At 48.7% G+C, this 20,987-nt stretch overlaps 1 protein-coding gene across 1 annotated transcript in view; it reads right to left on the bottom strand.

Annotated features, from left to right (window-relative positions):
• Positions 1-15,429, bottom strand: part of LOC116835983 (E3 ubiquitin-protein ligase TRIM7-like) — an 18,784-nt gene extending 3,355 nt beyond the window's left edge. Inside the window, exons 1-6 of the mRNA XM_032799291.2 lie at positions 15,022-15,429; positions 12,734-12,829; positions 10,196-10,426; positions 8,860-8,882; positions 4,659-4,774; positions 1,945-1,977 (exon numbers count right to left, since the gene is read on the bottom strand). Of these exons, the coding sequence (XP_032655182.1) occupies positions 1,945-1,977; positions 4,659-4,774; positions 8,860-8,882; positions 10,196-10,426; positions 12,734-12,829; positions 15,022-15,429 (907 nt within the window). The remainder of the gene's footprint in view (positions 1-1,944; positions 1,978-4,658; positions 4,775-8,859; positions 8,883-10,195; positions 10,427-12,733; positions 12,830-15,021) is intronic.
• Between the last annotated feature and the right edge of the window lie 5,558 nt (positions 15,430-20,987).

The following is a 20,987-nucleotide window of genomic DNA, read 5'->3' on the forward strand; positions in this document are numbered from 1 at the left end:
GGCCTCACCCTCCCTGACTGAACTAACCTCGTTATCTCTAGCTTGCTTGCTAGCATATATATACCTGCCCCTGGAAATTTCCACTACCTGCGTCTGACGAAGTGGGTATTCACCCACGAAAGCTCATGCTCCAAAACGTCTGTTGGTCTATAAGGTGCCACAGGATTCTCTGCTGAGTCTCAGTGATTCCATCCTTGTGCTTGGGGGGAAGACAAGGGGGGTTAGAGGGAGCTGGTTTTAAGCCACCTTTGTCCTTCCTTTAGTCTCCCCGGCCCCTCGTTCCAGGGGCCTCAGGGCTGCAAAGCAGAGAGCAGCCAGAGTGTGATGCCTCCTGTCTGTGCCCCCAGCAGAGCCGTTCCTTGGGGAGGCGAATTGGGGCAACCGCGCCGGGCCCTGCGCTTTGGGGGGCCCCACGGGCTGGTGCTATTGGCTGGCGCAGTTGGTCCCAGAAGAGACGAATCCGTCACTTCTGCCACAGACCCTGCACCCCACTAGGGCTGGCCCTGGCCCCCAGCATGGCCCCAAACCCACTGCTACAATAATGGCTGGGGGCAGAGTTGCTGTAGAGCCCCTGTGCCAACTTCACACGGACAGGGGTGGCTGCCTGGCACCAGAGCTATTTTCAGGGGACTGTTTCCATGCACATTAAGGCCCCTTTGCTCTGAAAGAGCAGCACGAAAGAGCCTGACAATCAGGCCCTGGAACCTTTCCCCACCTGCACCCACCTCTCCCCACAGATGTGATTAGAGACCCTGGCAGCATAGGAGGCTTCCAACAGCTTACAGGGAATCCAACGTTCCCCTGTCCAATGATGCAACTCGTCACATCCCATCTCCTTGCAGAGCCCCCTCCCTCCTAACGATCAGCGAGCTGAGCAATGGAAAAACTGCTTTTATAGAGACCCCACTGGCCCCCCATGACTGTGTGTAGCTGCGGGGTGGTTGAGGACACCGCACACTCACTGAATGGCTGCTCAACTTGTGCTGGTCTATCAGGGACTTTCCAAACCCCACACTGCTGGCCCCACGGCCATTCAATGGCTAATACAGTATTGCTGTCTTCAAGGGATCAAATCTCATGAGATTGGCCCAACAATCACAATATTTTAAAAGGATTCTGTTGTGGTTTTCAGGTCAGTCTCTTGATGTTTGAACTCCCCTGGCCCCTCCCCAGGGTTGCGCATGTGACAATCAGCACTGCCCACTCTCCCACATGTCCTGGAGAAGGGGATTTTGGCTCCTGCTGCAGCAGCTCTTACCCCACATCTGCCCATCTCGTGCCTAGCAATTAATCCTGTCCCCCAGCTCCCATCAATCCCCATCCAACCCCCCTCAATTCAGACCCCCAACCCCATCATCATCACTCGACCCCTACCCCACTGCCCTCAGTTCACCCTCCCAGCAATCACCCTCTCTGCTCAGAACCCACCAGCAATACAGCCCCCCCAACCCAACAAACCCAACAAACACTTCAGACCTCTAAAGTCCCAGGCCATAATAAAGCCCCTCCCAGCCCCACCTCCACTCCTCCTAGGGCTCTTCACCCAGCCTAGGCCTGGGGGCTACAGTGGGGGCCCCCCTCCCACTTCCCAGGTTGGCAGGGGAGCAGCCGCACTGGGTTGGTGACAGCAGGAGCCCCGGCAGCCCCCAGGGCACTGACAGGATTTCTAAGTAAAATTCAGCCACATTTTTAGCACTCTTAAATATCGGGATTTTTTCTGAGCTACAGTTCTATCGCGAGATCATGTGAGGCTTAATTCTAAACTCTAAGAGAGAAAAGAATCAACTTTTCTGTTTTTAGGAAAGATCTTGGCAGCCACCAGTAATATGTTGCTCAGCTCCTGTCAAATGCAAAATTGAAACAAAACCTGAACTACGGTGCTGCCAAGGAGCCACCATAATTCACAGGAAAGTTTTCACTCCCCCTTTGATCCCAGAAATTTACCTTTGTCCAACCGCTGTCTAGACAACAGTGAGTCTAGAGGAAGAAATGGGTGAAAAAGACGAAATGTCAGGTTGTCGTGTTTAGGGATATATTCACATTGTTAATGTTCTAACACAAAAGCAAAATGAAAAGAAAACGAACTTTATGAAGTTCTAGTGAAGGAGGTTAAGTACAATTCAGACCGACACAAACCATTACACATCTCACTAAAAATAACCCCAAACATTAAAAACTAAGGACATAACCTAAGGTGACATGACAGACCCAGAGATGTTTTACCAGCAGTTACACACTTGTGGCTGGCCCATGGCAGCTGACTTGGGCTTGCAGGGCTCGGGCACTAGGGCTGTTTCATTGCGGAGTAGATGCTGGGGCTTGGGCAGAGGCCTGGGCTCTGTGATCCTGTGACGGGAGACGGTCGCAGAGCCCAGGCTCCAGCCCGAGCCCGAACCTCGTGAGCCGGAGTCAGCGGACATGGGCCAGTCAGGGGTGTTTAACTGCTGTGCAGACAAACCCTCTGAAACCAACACATCATTCACAGACAGACCAACACACAGACACTTTCTCACTGATTAGCATTCGATCATTAGTACTCAGTAAAACTGACTCATCCTTACTGCCAGCCCTGGGGGTCTCATTCTCTCCAGCTCAGGAGGATAAAAGGTGGAGAATCTCTAAAGCAGGGAGGGGTGAGGAACCTATGGCTCGTGGGCCAGATCCGGCCTGTTGCTAAATTTGATCCAGCCTGCAGCCTCCCCCTCATCCCGCACAGAGTTGGAGCCGCAAGTACTGAAGCCCCGAGCCTCTGCACAGAGCTGCGGGAACTAGGAGTGCGGCGGGTTCTGCAACACCCCCCAAGTTTTGTGCGGGGTCCCAGCCGTGGCCCCACGCCCAGGGTGCCAGCTGGCTGCTGGACCCCCGCCCAGGGCTCTGCGCCTGTCACTGCACGTGAAGTCCCGTCAGCTGGCCCTGCACCAGGGACTCTGCTCCCGCCCCTAGCTGTGATCCCAGCCTCAGCCCCTTTACCCCTGTCGACATCTCGCCTTCCCCTCCCGGAGCCATGGCCCAGTCTTGGCCCCAGCTCTGGGGAGAGGGGGCACAGACAGGGATAAGAGGGGTGCCAGTAAAAAGTTTGGGGATCACAGGCTTTCAGCGCCCCCCCCCTGCAAAAATTGTTCCAGTGCCGTTGTCTCCGCACCCCCCGCGGGGCTGGACCGTGAGCACCGGCTTGGCCTGCTGCAGGGGGAAGCCCAGAGCCTTCATGGCCCCCGCCCTCCCACAGGTGAGTGGCCTGTGATTGATTTTTTTCTGTGGCTCAACGGCCCATGATAGAAAATAGGTTCCCCAGCCCTGCTCTCACGCAAGAGAGGGACTATGATGACACAGGAGGCTTTGCAGACAGAAAATCCAAACAAACGAACTGCAAGAACAGTGAATTCAGCAGGAAGCTCAAGCTCAGGTTAACATTCATAGCTGCTAAGAAAGGACAACCCCTCAGGCAGAGGTGAAAGTAAGTACAGGCGGTAGGGAGGACCAGTAAGAAAAAGTGCAGTAGCTACCAGCAAGAAAATGGAGCATTCTCTCCCTCTATGACTCCACCTCCAGGCTCCAGCAAAACTGAGGGTCCAGGAGCCCTGCTCCACGAATGTTCGGGGCCGGGTCTCCCTCCTGCTGTCCCCCCTGCGCCTCCGCTGAGTGTGTCCTGGCCCCCCTTTGCTGCCCCCATGCACCTCCCTGGGTCCCAGAGCAGAACGTTTGTCTCTCCCCGTCCCCTGCAGCTCCATGCTGCCTGTCTGCATTACCTGCTGCCACAGGGTCCTAGTCCCCACTCCATACTGCCAGGGCAGGCTGCCTTCCCCCTTAGGACCCTTTCGTTTTCCAATGGGACCCTCCACCAGTAAAGCTGCCCCCCTGCCCGCAGTCACTGCTATTGCCCCACGCTGGGCAAGGGGCAGCCCCAGTGAGGCTACAGTGAGGGGCAGCAGCAGGGGAGGAGGCGCACACGCGATGGCAGATCCCCCCCCACCTGCCACCTCCGGCATGGCACCCACCACAGGGGAGGCGAGGGAGATTCCTGGACCTGAGAGGGGCCTAGGAGCATGTGCAGCGAAAGGGTGGGGTGAGTGTGCTGCCGGGTGGGGAGAAGGGGGTCCCTACCCCAGAGCTCGCTGCTGCCAGCAGGGAGAGAGCTGGGGGCAGTCCTTCTCTCTGACTCCAATCCCAGGGCAGCCTGTCTGCACCCCAAACTCATCCCCAGCCCTGCTCCACCCCAGAGCCCATTACCCCCCGCCAGAGCCCTCATCCCCCCTGCACCTCAATCCTCTGTCCTAGCCCGAGCCCCTCCAGCACCCCAAACCCCTCATCTCCAGCCCGAGCCCTCATCCCCCTGCACCCTAACCCTCTGCCTCAGCCCTGAGTTCCCTCCCCCACCCCAAACCCCTCATCCCCAGCCACATCCCAAATTCACCCCAGCCTCACCCCACAGTCCTCACCCCTGCACCCCTTCCCTCCACATACCCCCTATCCCCAAACTCCCTCCCAGAATTGCACCCCCTCCCTCCACACTCCCTCCCATCCTCAAACTCCCTCCCAGAGCCTGCACCCTGTATCCCTCCTGCACCCCAGTCCCCTGCTCCAGCCCAGGGCCTGCACCCCAGACCTCCCCCCCAACCCAAACTCCCTCCCAGAGTCTTGGGCAGGTGACTGTTTATTACCTTTGAATTTCTTCATTATGGTCTTCACAGCTGCATTTTTTTGAGAAGATTCCCAGCTTCTCCATTTCAGTTCAGAAGAAAAGACCACTGGGTTCTGAAACTTCTCCCTCTCGCATCTGAAGAACAACCCAGTGTTACTCGTTGTGGAGTTCGTTCATGTTTGGGTTTTACTAACATGTATTTTACTCTAGCAAATGATTGTAGCTCAGCAGACCCTGGAGGATTAAATTCTCTATTGCCCCAGGAATAGGTCCAATACCAGCTTGGACACTACAAGCTTCCCCTTCATTCTGGTGAGACCGATATGGGAAAACTGCATCCAGTTCTGCTGTCCCAATTTTAAAATGACAAGGAGTCCGGTGGCACCTTAAAGACTAACAGACTTATTTGAGCATAAGCTTTCGTGGGTAAAAACCTCACTTCTTCAGATGCATGGAGTGAAAGTTACAGCTGCAGGCATAAATATACTGGCACATGAAGAGAAGGGAGTTACCTCACAAGTGGAGAACCAGTGCTGACAGGGCCAATTCGATCAGGGTGGATGTGCTCCACTCCCAATCATAGATGAGAAGGTGTCAATTCCAGGAGAGGAAATTTTAAAATGTACATTGAAAAAGTGGAGCCGGTGCAGAGAAGACCCACAAAACTGATTTGAGGACTGGTGAAAATGCCTCGCACTGAGAGAACCCTGGTGCTTGAGTGTGGGTATAAATACCGTCATGGGGAGAACAGACTTGGTACTAATGGACTCCTCAGTATACCAAACAAAGGCAGAACAAGGACCAATGGCTGGAAGCTGAAGCCAGAGAAATGCCAATGGGAAATCAGACAGACATTGTTAAGAGTGTGAGTGGATTAACCATTGGCAGAAACTGCCAAGGGAAGTGGTGGATTCTCCATCTCTTGACAGGGCACCAGAACAGGGGGGCCATGGCCCTATCACTTTTAAAGGTGGGAGAGCTCTGCTCTCTGCCTTGGTACCTGCCTTAAAGCCAAGTGATGGGGGAAGGGGGCAGAGAGGAGTGAGGAGGGAGTGTGGTCTTGGGGGAAGAGGCGGAGCAGGGGTGGGGCCATTGTTTGGGCACCAGTGGCACCCCACTTCTGGGGGGCTTCAAATGTTACTGCCTGTTGATGTCTTTAAATCTAGACTGACTGGCTTTCTGGACGGTGCTTTAGTTGCACATTAGGATTCACACAGGAATAACTGGGTGAAATTTAAGAACCTGTGATACAGAGGCACCGACTCCAGAAAAAAAAAAGTGGGTGCTCAGCACCCACCAGCAGCCCCACAGATTAGCTCTTCCTCCAACCCCCCAGTGCCTCCCGCCCACCGGGGATCAGCTGTTCAGCAATGGGCAGGAGGTGCTGGGGAGGGGAGAAGGTGAAGTAAGGGTGGCAAGAGGCTGGTCAGGACAGGAAGAGGCGGAGTGGGGTCTTGGGGGAAGGGGCGGAATGGGGACAGGGCCCGGGGCAGAGCAGGGGTTGAACACCCCCGGGGGAATGAGAAAGTCAGCGCCCGTGCTGTGATATACAGAAGGTCAAATGTGATAATCTTACGGTCCTTTCTGGCCTTCAACTTTATGCATTTATGAAACTCAGTAACACCTTGTGGCAATGAGTTCCATGGGTTAATTGTGTTTAAAAAAAAAAAAGGTATTTCCTTTTCTCAGCTTTACACTAGTTGCCTTTCAGCTGCACTGAAAATCCCCTCGGTCTTGTACTGTGAGTGTGGGTAAGCAGGATCCCCTGACTTATATCCTGTACACCATTCAAGAGAGATAATTAGTGACAATCCTTCTGGTGATGTAGATACCCATTGTACCAGGACCTGGAGTGAGACCCACTAACCCATTTCAAAGATAATTTATGTTCTTATTTAGCTCTTTGGATACATACAATGGTCAGTCCACTAGCACAGGGGTTCTCAGCTTACAAAGGCCATTGTGTGTCCATTCCACACTGAGGGACGGCAAACGACTGAATGAACCTGAACTGCCCAGGGAGCCTGGAGCAGTGCGAGTCGGTGCAGTTCTGGGGGGCAGGGCTGGAGCTGGGGGGAACTGGCTGGTGCCTTCTATTGCTGGTTCGTCAATGGCTGGGAGATGACCCATGTAACGCAGCTGGGCGGGTCCCTGCCCACAGGTGTCTGTGTCAGCGCAGGACCTGTCAGACTTGTAGCTTGACATCAGCATCACGGGGCGAGAGGCAGCTCAGGTTGGGGATCTGGAGGGCTCAGCAGTGCCATAGTGCAGGCTGCACCCTGGGAACCTGTCACGCTGATGTAAATCTCCCTTGTGGCAAATTAAACCGATTCCTTCTTGTTCTGCCCTCAGGGACTTGAAGAACAGCTGGTCACCGCTCTCTGCAGAACAGCCTCAGACAGATTTGAAGACTGTTATCAGGCCCTGCCTCAGTCTTCTCTTCTCCAGACGAAACACACCCATTTTTTTCAATCTTCATCACAGCTCGTCCATTCTAAACCTCGGATCACTTTTGTTGCTCTGCTCCGAACTCTCTCCAATTTTTCCACATCCTTCTTACAGTGCGGTGCCCAAAACTGGACACAGTTTCCAGCTGAGGCCTCACCATGGTAAGAAGGGGGGAACAATGTTCTCCTGTGTCTTACATACGACACTCCTGTTAGTACATCTGTGGCCGGTGTTCACCCCACATCAGCCCCCGAAAACGGTGAAGGAAGCAGAGAAAGAGGAGATTAGTGAGACAGGCCACACATGGGGGGTTTAGGCCAGAGAAGTAACCCCTGGTTGGACGATGAAGCTCAGCTGAGCAGGTGGGGGCTAAGCGAGTATAAAGCCAGGAAGGTGGCAGCAGAAATGGCTGCAGTGAGGAAGTCTGCAGCCCCCCTCTGTGCATTCGAAAGGGAAGGAGGGACCCAGGGAGAGAACAGCCTGCTGGGAGCCGGGCCCTGGGGGAAGGGAGTGTTAGACTCACAGGGCTAAAGGGGACTGCCAGGGTCACCTGGTCTAACCCCTGTAAGAGAGAAGGGTGGAGACGAAGGCCTGTGGGAGGTGAGTAGAAAGCAGCCCAGGGAGCAAGCTGACGTTGCCTGCATGTGGTGGGGTCCCTGGGCTGGATCCTGGAGCAGTGGGCAGCTCGAGTTCTCCTACCAGCCACGGATGGAGCGGCATTGCCTGGGCAGTGGGTCCAGTGAGACTCTGCACCCCAGAAGTGGAAATCATTTAGTGACCTGGCTGGAGGCTGAGTCATGGAGAGGAAACTGTAGCTCTTGAAGTGAGAGATGGGGCTGCAGAGTGAGAGAGACAACGTGGGGAGAGACGCAAGGAGAGGTTTTGGCTCCGGAAGAGAGCTAATCCCCAGACCAGCCACGAGGAGGCAGCACCTGCGGTGAATACAGCAAGCTGGGACAGCATCCCACGACATTTGCCTTTTTCACAAGAGCATCACACTGCTGCCTCCTTCACTGTGTGATCCACTTGACCCTCCAGATCTTTTTCCGCTGTCCTGCTGCCTCCCCAGTGATTCCCCATTTCGTAGTTGTAGGTTTGATTTTTCCTTCCAAAGTGCAGCACTTTGTCTCCATTGACTGTCCCCTTCAATTGATTTTAATCCTTCCTCCCTCTGCCCTGTGTCTCTTGTGCCTGTTTAGACTGTAACCTCCCTGGGGCAGGGACTGTCTCTGTCTGTGCAGCACCCAGCACGTTGGGCCCCGGTTTTGGCTTGAGCCTCCAGGCACTGCCATAGCACTACTGATAACAGCACGTTACAAACTCCTGAGAGCAGGGAATGTCTCTTCCATCATATCTCCTGCCACGCCCAGCACACGGCTAGAGCTCACTGCATAATTAGAAACAATTAACAAGCAGCTCATTGAATAGTCATCAGCTGGCCCTGACGTTCCATCCCTAACAACCTAGGTGGAGTTTGGAGTCTATGACCTAGAAATGAAAAACTCATTCTCCATCTCCAGTCCCCTGAGGTCTCCGTTCCACCAGCCACACTACAAATAACACCCCGTCTGTAGGTCGATCACTCTTTTCTCAGGCTGCTCTATTCTAGAGTCTAGTCAAAATGACAACAGCCCCAAGATTAGATTTAACAAAGGGAGATTGGGAACCAGCCCCACACTCTGCACTGCTGGACCATGGGGACCCAGGTCTCATGTCCAAAATCCCTTCCCTGCACTGGGAAGTGAAAGGGAGAGTGAGAAGGAGCCACCTACCTGCTCAAGGTGCCTTTGATGTCCTAGAGGGGAAAGATAAAAGGAAATTCAGTCCCATCTCTCACACTAAGGATCCCTCCTGCTCTGGAGGGGACTCGCTTGGTCTTCATAGCTTGAGGTTCAAAGTGAAAATATTTGTTATTTATTAACACAAACAAAAACTTTGAACGTGCTGCCTTTGCTCCTTTGGAAAAGTGCTGTAAGTTCAGGATCTGGGCCCAGGAAGTTTATATGTGGAAGCACACTAGCTCTTTGTGTCACAACATTTGAATAACCACCCGGCACATGGAATTAGAGGGCTAAGTCTTGTGATGAATGAGGTTTAATATCACTCTGGATACTGGGTTATCCATATCAATGTCTGATCACTTTGAGTTTTGCTATATGCTTGGTCTCATTGATATCCAGTGGCAATGAGTTCCACAGTCTGTCTACGTGATGTGTGAAAAAATGTTAGTTGGATCAGTTTTGAATTTGTCACCTTCTAACTTTATTGAGTATCAGAGAGGTAGCAGTGTTAGTCTGGATCTGTACAAGCAGCAAAGAGTCAATAATTGGGTTTGTTTAGTTTGGAAAAGAGAAGACTGAGAGAGGACATGATAGCAGTTTTCAGGTATCTAAAAGGGTGTCATCAGGAGGAGGGAGAAAACTTGTTCACCTTAGCCTCTAAAGATAGAACAAGAAGCAATGGGCTTAAACTACAGCAAGGGAGATTTAGGTTGGACATTAGGAAAAAGTTCCTAACTGTCAGGGTGGTTAAACACTGGAATAAATTGCCTAGGGAGGTTGTGGAATCTCCATCTCTGGAGATATTTAAGAGTAGGTTAGACAAATGTCTATCAGGGATGGTCTACACAGAATTTGGTCCCGGCATGAAGGCAGGGGACTGGACTCAATGACCTCTTGAGCTCCCTTCCAGTCCTAGAATCTATGAGACCTGTGGCACCTTATACACTAACAGATGTATTGGAGCATGAGCGTGATAGTCTCTAAGGTGCCACAGGACTTTTTGCTGCTAATTTTATTGAATGTCCCTTTGTTCTTGCATTATGAGACAGGGAGAACAGAATTTGGAGTTTGCCATTTTTGGAGGAGTCTTCTCCCAGTAGAATTCAAAATAAGAATTTATTTTCATTTAGGCTCAATCCAATCCCCACTGTACTCAGGAAGTATATTTCCATTGACTTTACTGGACATTTTATCAAGCCCTTAAGGAAAAAAATTGTATTGCAGCAATACTGTGTGTTCTGACCATTCACTCCTACACTCCAAAAGTGAAGGGTTAGGAGACTCTTGCCCTGTGAAAGGTTCTGGGCTGTTTCTAACACTGTCTCACCTGCAGGAATTCACTCGCTGGCTGCTGGCACTTCTCCTCCATCTCACTGATCAGGGAACTGAAAGAGGATAGTTCCGCAGATAGTTTGGCAACATACTCAGCCCTCCTCTTTTCAATTTCCTGATTCAGCTCTTCCAGCTGAGCCAGCAGGAGTCGCTCTTGTTCCTCCAGAAATTGGCGCAGTCGCTGAAATTCAGCCACAATCTTCTGCCTCTCAGTTTCCAGCTGTTTCTGAAATGATGAAATACAAACAGAGAAAGCACAGGTCAAGGACAGGAACACGGAGTGAGTTATGGGACATTTTATAAAGCCTTATGTATGCACATGGGAGCATGTCATTGCAACCCCACAGAATTCAACTTCTGATATTTTATGGAGAACAAACTCTGTGCTCAGTAGACAGATGATTTTCCAGTGGATTTTCAAGAATCCTAACTGGTGGTTAGAATATAAATGTATCTTACATTATTAGGATATTCTGTTATCAGTGGTGTCCAGAAAACCAGACCCTTCAAATAACAGGAAGGGCAGCAGGTGTGGGATCCAGAACTGGGCAGGCAAGGTTTACTTCTGGGGAGCAAACAGTAGAACCCAAACTCAGAAGCGCTTGACTTGAACTGGGGAACAAAGGCTCCCCACAAAATACACCTAGATGAATAGGGCCGTGTTTCTAAAACAGGACTTAAAATCAAAGCCTCAACAATTGCTCTGATGAGTTTTGAATGCACAGTTTAGGACACATACATTTGGTCACATCATAAATCTCCAATTTTAACCACAGAGGGATTCTGAGCACAAACTGGGTGGCTGGCAAGACACCTGTTTGCAGGTTCAAATCTGAGTTTGCAGGGCACTTAGAAACATGCACATGTGAACTGGACACAAGCCCACCAATTCATGCTCTTTCTGGAGCTCTCTAGCGCCTGATACCCCAAGAGCAAGAAACTTACATTATATCTAGAACCCAGATCTTCTTCACGGCAACATCTAGCAGCGATATCACTAGGGCCTGTTCCAAAGCTCACCACAATCAGCAGAAGTCTTTCCAATGACTTCAGTGGGGTTTGGTGAGGTGTTAAGTGACAGCAGATTTCTATAGCGGCTGCCCGCACTATTCTGTTGTGGTTATTGGTCATGGGTTTTCCCTTAACCCTCCCCTGGTTCTTGTCACACAGACAGAAAGCAGGAGACCAAAAGTCCAAAGTGCAGGCACTGTGATGTTTGCTGGAATTAGTTCCAAGCAAGCATCTCCAGAGCCTTTATTCTGCGCCCCCCTTCCCGGTTTCAACGCTGCAGAGCATGCGTCACCCTGTGATGTTATTGACAGAATCTGTAACAGCATAGATCATTGTTGCAACCAAAGTCCTGCAGTGGCACCAAATCTTGTATAAAGGGGGTCAAATATGGTGTTTAAGACAAGGTTACGGTTTGCTGGTTATGATTATGCTAACTGTATATGTGTATCGGTTTTGTAGTTGAAGTTATGAATATTGGCTCTGTACTGTCTGTATTTCAAACTTATGCTCTGCTTCTGGGTGACACCCCAGACAACTTGATGTTGGCTCTGCCTAGCCTGCTTGATGGCCCATTAAGGACCATCAGCTGTACAACTGACCCACTGAGAGAAGGCAGATACGCCTTGTGACTCAGCAAGGTATGCAGGGACGTGCCTATGGACAGAACTCTGAGGTTTTTCCATGCCATGTCATGGACAACTTGTCTTTGGGACAAAGAAAGCAGAGACCACATGGCAAGAGAGACTATAAAAAGGTGCTGCAGCTCCTCCATCTTGTCTTCAGTCCTGCTTTTTATCTCTGGAGGGACTTTGCTGCAAACAGAAGCTCTCACAAAGGACTGAATGACCCATCCCAGCGGGGGATGTTCCAGAGACTTGATTTGAACTGGCAGTTTACTCCATCACTGCTACAAGCCTGAACCAAGAACTTTGCCATTACTGTATGTAACTGATTCCATTTAACCACTTCTAGCTCTCACCTATATATTTTTCCTTTTATGATTAAACCTTTAGATTCTAAAGGATTGGCAACAGCGTGATTTGTGGGTAAGATCTGATTTGTATATTGGTCTGGGGCTTGGTCCTTTGGAATCTAGAGAATCTTTTTTCTTTTACTGGGGTATCGGTTTTCATAACCATTTGTCTCCATAATGAGTGGCACTGGTGGTGATACTGGAGGATCTAAGGGAATGCATCCGACGAAGTGGGTATTCACCCACGAAAGCTCACGCTCCAATACGTCTGTTAGTCTACAAGGTGCCACAGGCCTCTGCTGCTTTTCCAGATGCAGACTAACACGGCTGCCCCTCTGATACTTGGATTATTAAAACTCTTTCCTTAATGCTCCATTTTCCTGTTTACACTCAATTAAAGCAGAACAATTTTTCTTTACAAGGAGAATAAATAAGCAATAATCTTTCATGGAAGGGAAGATGTTGTTCACTGTTCTTCTTCCATTAGACTAAGCAGAGTATCAATAACGTCCCAGTTCACATTTGCCTCTGAGTAAGAACGGCACCTACCAGTAGTTCCTGGCTTGTATCTTCCCCACTCGATTTATACGACAGAATCTTGTCTCTCTCTCTTCTCAAAATCTTCAAACGGCTCCGAATTTGTTGCTAACAAACGAAAACTGATTTAGGTTTCGGTTGCTTTTGGAGGATTTTCCCCCATTTTATTTATATTGTCAAGAATATTAAATACATAATAAAATGGGCGAGTGCTCTAACCATACGACCATAAAGTCCTTCTCATGCTCGCCGTCTCTCTCTCTCCTGCAAATGACTCTCTAAGTATTTGTCCCCAGTGGAACAGCTTCAGCAGGAGAGATGGAGGGAGCCCTTCCTCAGAATATCCCATAGAGAGGTGGCAGGTCCCTGTTCAAATCCCTTCTTCTCACCAGGTGGAAGAGGGACTTGAACCTGTGATCTCCCATGTCCCAGGTGGGTGCTCTAAACACTGGGCTAAAAATGATGAGGGAAGTTTTCTGTGTGTGAACTCACCTGAGGCCACCTACTAGACTAGACCCCACACAGGAGTTAAGTGGCCTAAGGCTGATCTTCCCTGGGGCTCAGGTGGGAGACGGGCATCTAGATGCCTTGAGCGAGGCAGCAGTGCACATGGCCAGAGGGAGTTTAGGCATCTCCAGGGCTCAGCAGGGGTTTTGTGAATTGCAGTGGAGGCTGCAACTGGGGTTTAGGCACCTAAGTAAATACTGTGAATCTAGGCGCCCCGGACAGGGAAACTGAGCTAAGGACAGGCTGGTCTGAGGCTTCACTTCCTCAGTGCACAGGTGTTCACACTCCGCTCATGCTCACTGTGACTTTTCTGAGCAGTCTCAGAACCACATTGTCAAGCAGGACATGTTTTGGTATATCACCGGCCCTGGCATTTCTCAGTGGGCCTGAGAAATAATCTTCCCCCCTCTCCCTATGCATAACCAATCCCTGACCCCCCCACTAAACACTAGGATTGCCAGAGAATGTCGGGGAGAATCAGTGAGATGAGTCACTGGGACATAGTCCAAACAGATCTAACCCAGTGACACACAGAAACTGAGGGCACATGGCAGCTTTAATTCTTCCCAGAAAGTGCAGCTTGATCCTTGTACATTAATCACTGCGGTTACATCGGTTACATTTTCGAGACTCTCTGCTATAAAGGATATTTAACGTGGCTTGGTTTTCATTATGGAGAGGGAGAAGGGGGGTGTTGCTTGGCTGAGGAGGAAAAGATGGCGAGGAACGGACATAATTCTACCCCAGCTGCCAAAGCCGGTGGGTTCTCCTCCCTGATCCTCCCCCTCCTTCCCCGCAGATAACAGGACCCTAGATCTCCATTTTGAAAATATGGGCACCCTGCCCCTGCAGCTTTCAGGAAATCTGCTGGAATGGGCCAGGCCCCCCAGCCGTTGTCCATCCTGTAGGAGAAGCAAACCCTGCTCCCCCCACTCTGCAAGGATTAAAAGGAAACTGTGAGCTGGAACAGGTGGAGATTCCTGCCCCCCCCCCGCATGGATTTTTCCCCGCACAGGGGATGCCCCTGCTCTAAGGCAGCACAAATCATACCCTGCTTTACACATCCTGCTACTATTAAAGCCCTGCTAGTGTGGGTGTAGTTACATCACTTATTCCTGCAGGGAAAAGAAAACAAGGGTTCCTGGTGTGAAAGCTGGCTGACCCCCCTTAATAGATTACAAGCAGCCACGGGGGGGGGGGGGGGGGTGAGTACTGTGTTCATGAGCAGTAGCCTAAACTTTTAGACTCTCTCTTTTCCTCTGCCTCAAAACAGGAAGATCCTGCTCCAAACCAGTCAGTACTAGCCAGATAACGGGAGCCTGAGATTTTACACTTACCAATCAAGAGTTAACACGCAAGGGTCTTTGGCTGAATGTGTCTAAAAGGTTTGTGGAATTTCTCTCTTTCGTCCCAAGGTACAGGCTCTCCTTTTCCTGCAGGATCAAGCATTTCCCTTATCCCTGTCAGGCTGTTCATTGGCTCTCAGCTAGGCAGCCCCGAGATTTCCGTAACACTGGCATCAGGCACCTTTATACCGGCACAACTTGTATCCACACGGGGGGAGTGTCGCTGACATAACTCGTTTAAAAAAATAAATAAAACTCCCACCCCTCCCCAGCACAGAGCAGGCCTTAAAAACGTGTCTCCGCAATGGGCTTCCTGCATAAAATCCCTTCTGTTTCTCTACCTTGTAGTATTAGGAAGCCAGTTTTATGCCGTTGCCGGTTTGCTGTTCTCAGATGGCTCTGTTCCGATTGCTCCAGCCTGGGATGCGTCCCAAATGCAAAAATTACCTGGTAATCCTGGGCAGCCTCCTCGATAGGGAGCACGGCGTGGTCTTTGTGGCTGCGGGACTCTCTGCACACCAGGCAGATGGGGGCTTGATCCACTTCACAGAAGAGTTTCAAAAGCTCCTCATGTTTTTCACACGCTTTCTTCTCCCTGGGCTCTGGGAATTTTTTGGCGATTTCCACTACGTTCCTCAGCTGCCAGTTAGGCTGGAATTCTCCTTCCCGGAAGGGTTCTCTGCACTGAGGGCAGGGGTACGAGGGGGAGGCTTTGGGTTCCTTGCAGCACTGAATGATGCAGGCTCGGCAGAAGTTGTGTCCACACTTGAGAATCACCGGGTCGTTAAAATAATCCAGGCAAAGGGAACAGATAACAGCCTTTTGGAGATCTTTTACCCGACTCCTCGAGGCCATGGCACCTAGGAGAAGAGAAAAATAAGTTTCACTTTCACTTCGCTGAGCAATGTGTCTCTCTCGATTGAAGCTGGCCTCCGCCCTTCCTGCAGCTGTCTGCTGATCTGTCGTGAATGTATTTGCTGGGCCCTGGAATCCTTCAGTTCTGGAAAGGAGAAAATATAAGGAGATAGACGTATATAAATAATGACTATATTGAACTCCTACCTTTGTACAGATTAGACTTTAAACAAATATTTCCCCATGCAATCAAAACCAGCATTAAGTAAATCAAGTCACTGAAGAGATAAAAGCATTTCTAAATAAAAGAGCCGATCATAAAATCCCTCATTCCATGCCCACAAAAACTTTGTAGAGGCCAACACTATTGGCAGAATTATGCCAAAACTATGCCATTATAGGGTGCTTTCCTTCAACCATCATAGTTAGAAATTATTTTTAAATATTTCAAAACAGGATCCGATGGGAATTCGAAATAGATCAGAGTCGCAATGTTAGTTAGATTGGACCGGAGCTTTGCCCAAGTTCTGGTGTTCTCAATCTAATCAGATCCCTTTCTAATACAAATAATAATTGTAATTGCATTATTGCTGTATGTTACATTTAAAACCTTCCTACGAGTTATCTAAACAATTAAAAATCCAGAACTATAGAGTGTCACATTAAATCAGCTTCTTAATTTATTTGAAACATTCAACTTCATTCAGTATTGCCATTAGTATGCATTCAAAATTCATGAATAAGCCAAAAAAAAAGAGATTAAAAAAACACATTTAATTTTTGTATTTGCCTTCTGGTGACTGAGCCGTTAGATAACACTTGTGTCCTGTTTTCAGCAGAGGTGGTTGAAACAGAATTTCTGTCCCATGGGAAGTTCTGACATTTCAAGATTCATTTTGATCCTGAATCAGAATTTAAAAAATTTGAAATTTTCCATTAAATGAAAAGGTTGAAAAAAATTATTCTGGATCAATCAACACATTTTATTTTGATGAAATCAGAATATTTCATTCTGCTTTTGACTTAAAAAAGATAAAATTTCAAAATGAAAAGTAGTTTTGAAACAAAACTGTGAACTGATCCACTCTGAAATGTCAAAAGGAACATTTCAAAAATTTTTACTTGAAACTCAAAAAAGAATCACACAAAAAGTGGAAAGTAGGTCAAATTATGACAGATGAATATAAAAGACCACCACAAGCACGTAGGGATAAAATTAGGAAGGCTAAGGCACAAAACCAGATTAAACCACGTAGGGACATGAAGGGGAACAAGATGACATTTTACAAATACATTAAATTCCGTGGACAAATGCAAAGTACAAGGAAGGAATAATCAGTTACACAAATACAAAATGGGAAAGGCCTGCCTAGGAGGGAGTAGAGCAGGAAAGGATCTGTGGGTTATAGTGGATCTTAAACTAAATACGAGTCAACAGTGTAATACGGTTGCAAAAAAGAATACATCCCAGAATGATGTTCCAACAGGAATGCAGTAAGCCAGAAATGAGAAGTCATTCTTCTAATCTACTAAGCACTGATAAGGTCTCAGCTAGAGTTTGGTGTCAAGTTATGGGCACCACACTTGGGGACAAATTGGAGAAAGACCAGTGGACAGCAACAAAAATGATTAAAGGTCTAGAAAAATAACTGTGACGGTCTATGCCCCAGGGTCTAGAAAAATAACTGTGACGGTCTACGCCCCAGGGCAGCGTGGCCAATTGGTCACAGTCTATGAAGCAGGGCAGCGCAGTGCAGGGCAGCGGGGCCTAGCAGCCAGAGTCAATAGAGTTGGGGGCACCCACTATGGGGTGTGGCAGCCCCAGCAGGGGGACCTGGGCCCACCCGACTCCACCAGGCCCTGACCCAGGGCCCTAACAGTGGCGTAGTGGCTTGCCACTGACTCAGGGGTGGGGTCCTACCGAAACACGCTGAATTTCCCCAGGTGGGAGGTACCACTCCGTCACCCTCCCTGGGTCACTTCCTAACAGAGTCTGTGTTGGGGTTCCCCATGAGCTGTCAGATCCTCTGTGTTCAGCAGGGCCGGTCATCTCCAGGGGCTCCTCCCTCCAGGCCCCGTGGTGCAGTCAGATGCTGTAGCTGACCCTCAGCAGGAGCTTCCCAGTCAGGTCCTTCCTCTGCAGCTTCCAGCCCAGAATGAGCTGGGCTCTCTCCCTTTATACTGCTATAGCACTTGGAGCATGCCCAGTCTCTACAGGGAAGTGGGACTTCCGCTGTCCATAATATGAGCTTAACCCTGTCTGGGCTAGTGCAGGGTAAGCCGACACCGTCACAATAACCTATGAGGAAAGTTTATAAAAAATAGGTTTGTTTTGTCTGTAGAAGAGAAGACTGAAGAGGGGAATGATAACGGTCTTCAAGCACCTAAAAGGTTGTAAAGAGGAGGGTGATAAATTGTTCTCCTTATCCACTGAGGCCAGGACAAGAAGCAATGGGCTTAATTTGCATCAATGGAGATTTAGTTAAGACATTAGAAAAATCTTCCTAACTGTCAGGGTGGCTAAGCACTAGAACAAATTATCTAGGGAGGTTGTGGAATTTCCATCACTGGAGGTTTTTACGAACAAGTTAGACAATCAAAGAGGCTGATGCCTTTGCAGAGAAACTTGGACTCTCTAGTAAGAAGCATCAGCACCTAGGGCTTGTCTACACTGGCACTTTCCTGAGTGAGAAAGTTACAGCGCTGTAATGTGAAAAAACACACCCGCGCGATGCAAATTTCAGTGCCATAAAGCACTCCCAGCACTGGTAGCTATTCCCCTCTTGGGAGTGGTTTTTTTACAGTGCTGGGAAAGCTCTCTCCCAGTGATGGTCCTGTGACTGCACAGCTGGTAGTGAAGACATAACCTTAGTAACTGATGATTAAAGGCACAGTCACCTTTACTACTTACAAAGTTTCAGGTTCAGTGTGTGTTCACACAGCAACTTTTCTGCCACCGCTGCTTGACCAGGTGTGTAATAGGCTAGGAAGGATTCGATTTTTATTGGTAAATGTTGGTAAACAGCAATTTCATCATACAGACAAAATATAGTTTTATAAATAATAATTGAAATTTACAGGTAGGTAAGGTAAGAAAAATGCTGCTTGAGACCTTATTAGAGTTTGATTTAAGGATATTTATTTTTTATGCTTTGACATGTGATATTGACAATTTGTGTTTTAATGGTAATAAAACTCAAACGTTTTGAATCTCAATGTCTGTCATTAAATAATTGTCTGACCATCCCCCATAATGTCCCACAACTGTGAACATTTAAATTGATAAAAATAAAAAGCATAAAATAAACATAGATATTATCTACTGAAGTTATGTATATATATATAAAAAGCAAATTCTGCCAAGCCTAAAATAGTGAATGTTGGTAAAAACTAGCCAATTGTCCCACTGTCTATATGTCAGTGAGGAAAACCATTGTTAGCTGGTTTGAGTTACCTTAGACTGCCGCATTTTCAAAGGACTGAAGTTTGGAAAGGCATGTGCAAGTGCGTGATTTGTATTAACCATGCACAAGTGTAGTTGTGTGTTTGAGTGTAACGTCAGTCTCTCTCTTTTTTTTTTTAAATGTGTCTCCTGCCAAAGGAAAATCTGCCCCAAATTCCTAGATTTAAAGCCATTCTGACCCTCTGTTCTGACCTCTAGAATGATCTTCCCTCAAAGGGGAGCCAAGGTAACTCTAATGTATAATGATGTAGGTATCAAGATGTAAAACAAGCCCCTTTTACTCAGACGAGCAGAGCCGCCCTCTGCCGTGTCTGTCACCAGTGGACTGGTGTGCAGGTCTCCCTCCCTCTTCCCTATGTGTTGTGCAAATAAAAAAAACTCCATCTATTCATCCCTCTCTCCATACACCCATCCCACACACCCCTGTCTCCATCCAGCCATCCTCATACACCCTTTCTCCCTATCAATTTCCACACACTCCCATCCATCCATCCCCATCTCTCCATCCATCCACACACTCCCCTGTCTCCATCGCTCCATCCACATACATGCCCCTCTCCATCCATTCATCAATTCCCACACACTCCTCCCATCCATCTCTCTATCCATCCATCCCCGCACACCCTCCATCCATCCCCACACACCCGTTCTATTCATCCATTCCCATAGACACACCTCTCCATCCATTCACATACACACCCTACACCCATTCATCCCCTATACAACCGTTATCTATCCCAATGCACCCCGTCTCTACCCATGCATCCCCCACAGTCCTCTCTGCATCCATCCATCCCAATACACCTGCCCCATCCATCCATCCCCCCCATACACTCATCTCTCTCTTCATCCTTCCCCATACACCCCCCTCCATCCATTCATCCATCCATCCCAGCCCCATCTCTCCAAGCCCATACACCCCTCTATCTATTCATTCATTCATCCATCCATCCTTCCATCCATCCATCACAGAATCATAGGACTGGGAGGGACCTTGAGAGGTCGTCTAGTCCAGTCCCCTGCCCTCAAGGCAGGACTAAGTATTATCTAGACCATCTCTATCAGGTGTTTGTCCAACCTACTCTTAAAAATCCCCAATGATGGAGATTCCACAACCTCCCTGAGCAATTTATTCCAGTGCTTAACCACCCTGACAGGAAGTTTTTCCTAATGTCCAACCTAAACCTCCCTTGCTTCAATTTAAGCCCATTGCTTCTTGTCCTGTCCTCAGAGGTTAAGAAGAACAATTTTTCTCTTGCCTCCTTGCAACAGCCTTTTATGTACTTGAAGACTGTGCTCACGTCCCCTCTCAGTCTTCTCTCCTCCAGACTAAACAAACCCAATTTTTTCAATCTTCCCTCACAGGTCATGTTTTCTAGACCTTTAATCATTTTTATTGCTCTTCTCTGGACTTTCTGCAATTTGTCCACATTTTTTCCTGAAATGCGGTGCCCAGAACTGGACACAATGGTCCAGTGGAGGCCTAATCAGCACGGAGTAAAGCGGAAGACTTATTTCTCGTGTCTTGCTTACATCACTCCTGCTAATACATCCCAGAAGGATGTTTGCTTTTTTTGCAACAGCGTTACACCGTTGATTCATATTTAGCTTGTGATCCACTATGCCCCCCAGATCCCTTCCCGCAGTTCTCCTTCCTAGGCAGTCAGTGCCCGTTCTGTATGTGTGAAACTGATTGTTCCTTCCTAAGTGGAGCACTGTGCATTTGTCCTTTTTTCCTCAGACCATTTCTCCACTTTGTGCAGATCACTTTGAATTTTAATCCTATCCTCCAAAGCACTTGCAACCCCTCCCAGCTTGGTATCATCCGCAAACTTTATAAGTGTGCTCTGTGTGCCATTGATGAAGATATTGAACAGAACTGGACCCAAAACTGATCCCTGCGGGATCCCACTCGTTATGCCCTTCCAGCCTGACTGTGAACCACTGATAACTACTCTCTGGGAATGATCTTCCAACCAGTTATGCACCCACCTTATATTAGCTCCATCTAGGTTGTATTTCCCTAGTTTGTTTATGAGAAAGTCATGCGAGACAGTATCAAAAGCCTTACTGAAGTCAAGATAGACCACATCTA

Source organism: Chelonoidis abingdonii, chromosome 12, assembly GCF_003597395.2.
Source record: "Chelonoidis abingdonii isolate Lonesome George chromosome 12, CheloAbing_2.0, whole genome shotgun sequence".
Taxonomy (NCBI): domain Eukaryota; kingdom Metazoa; phylum Chordata; order Testudines; family Testudinidae; genus Chelonoidis; species Chelonoidis abingdonii.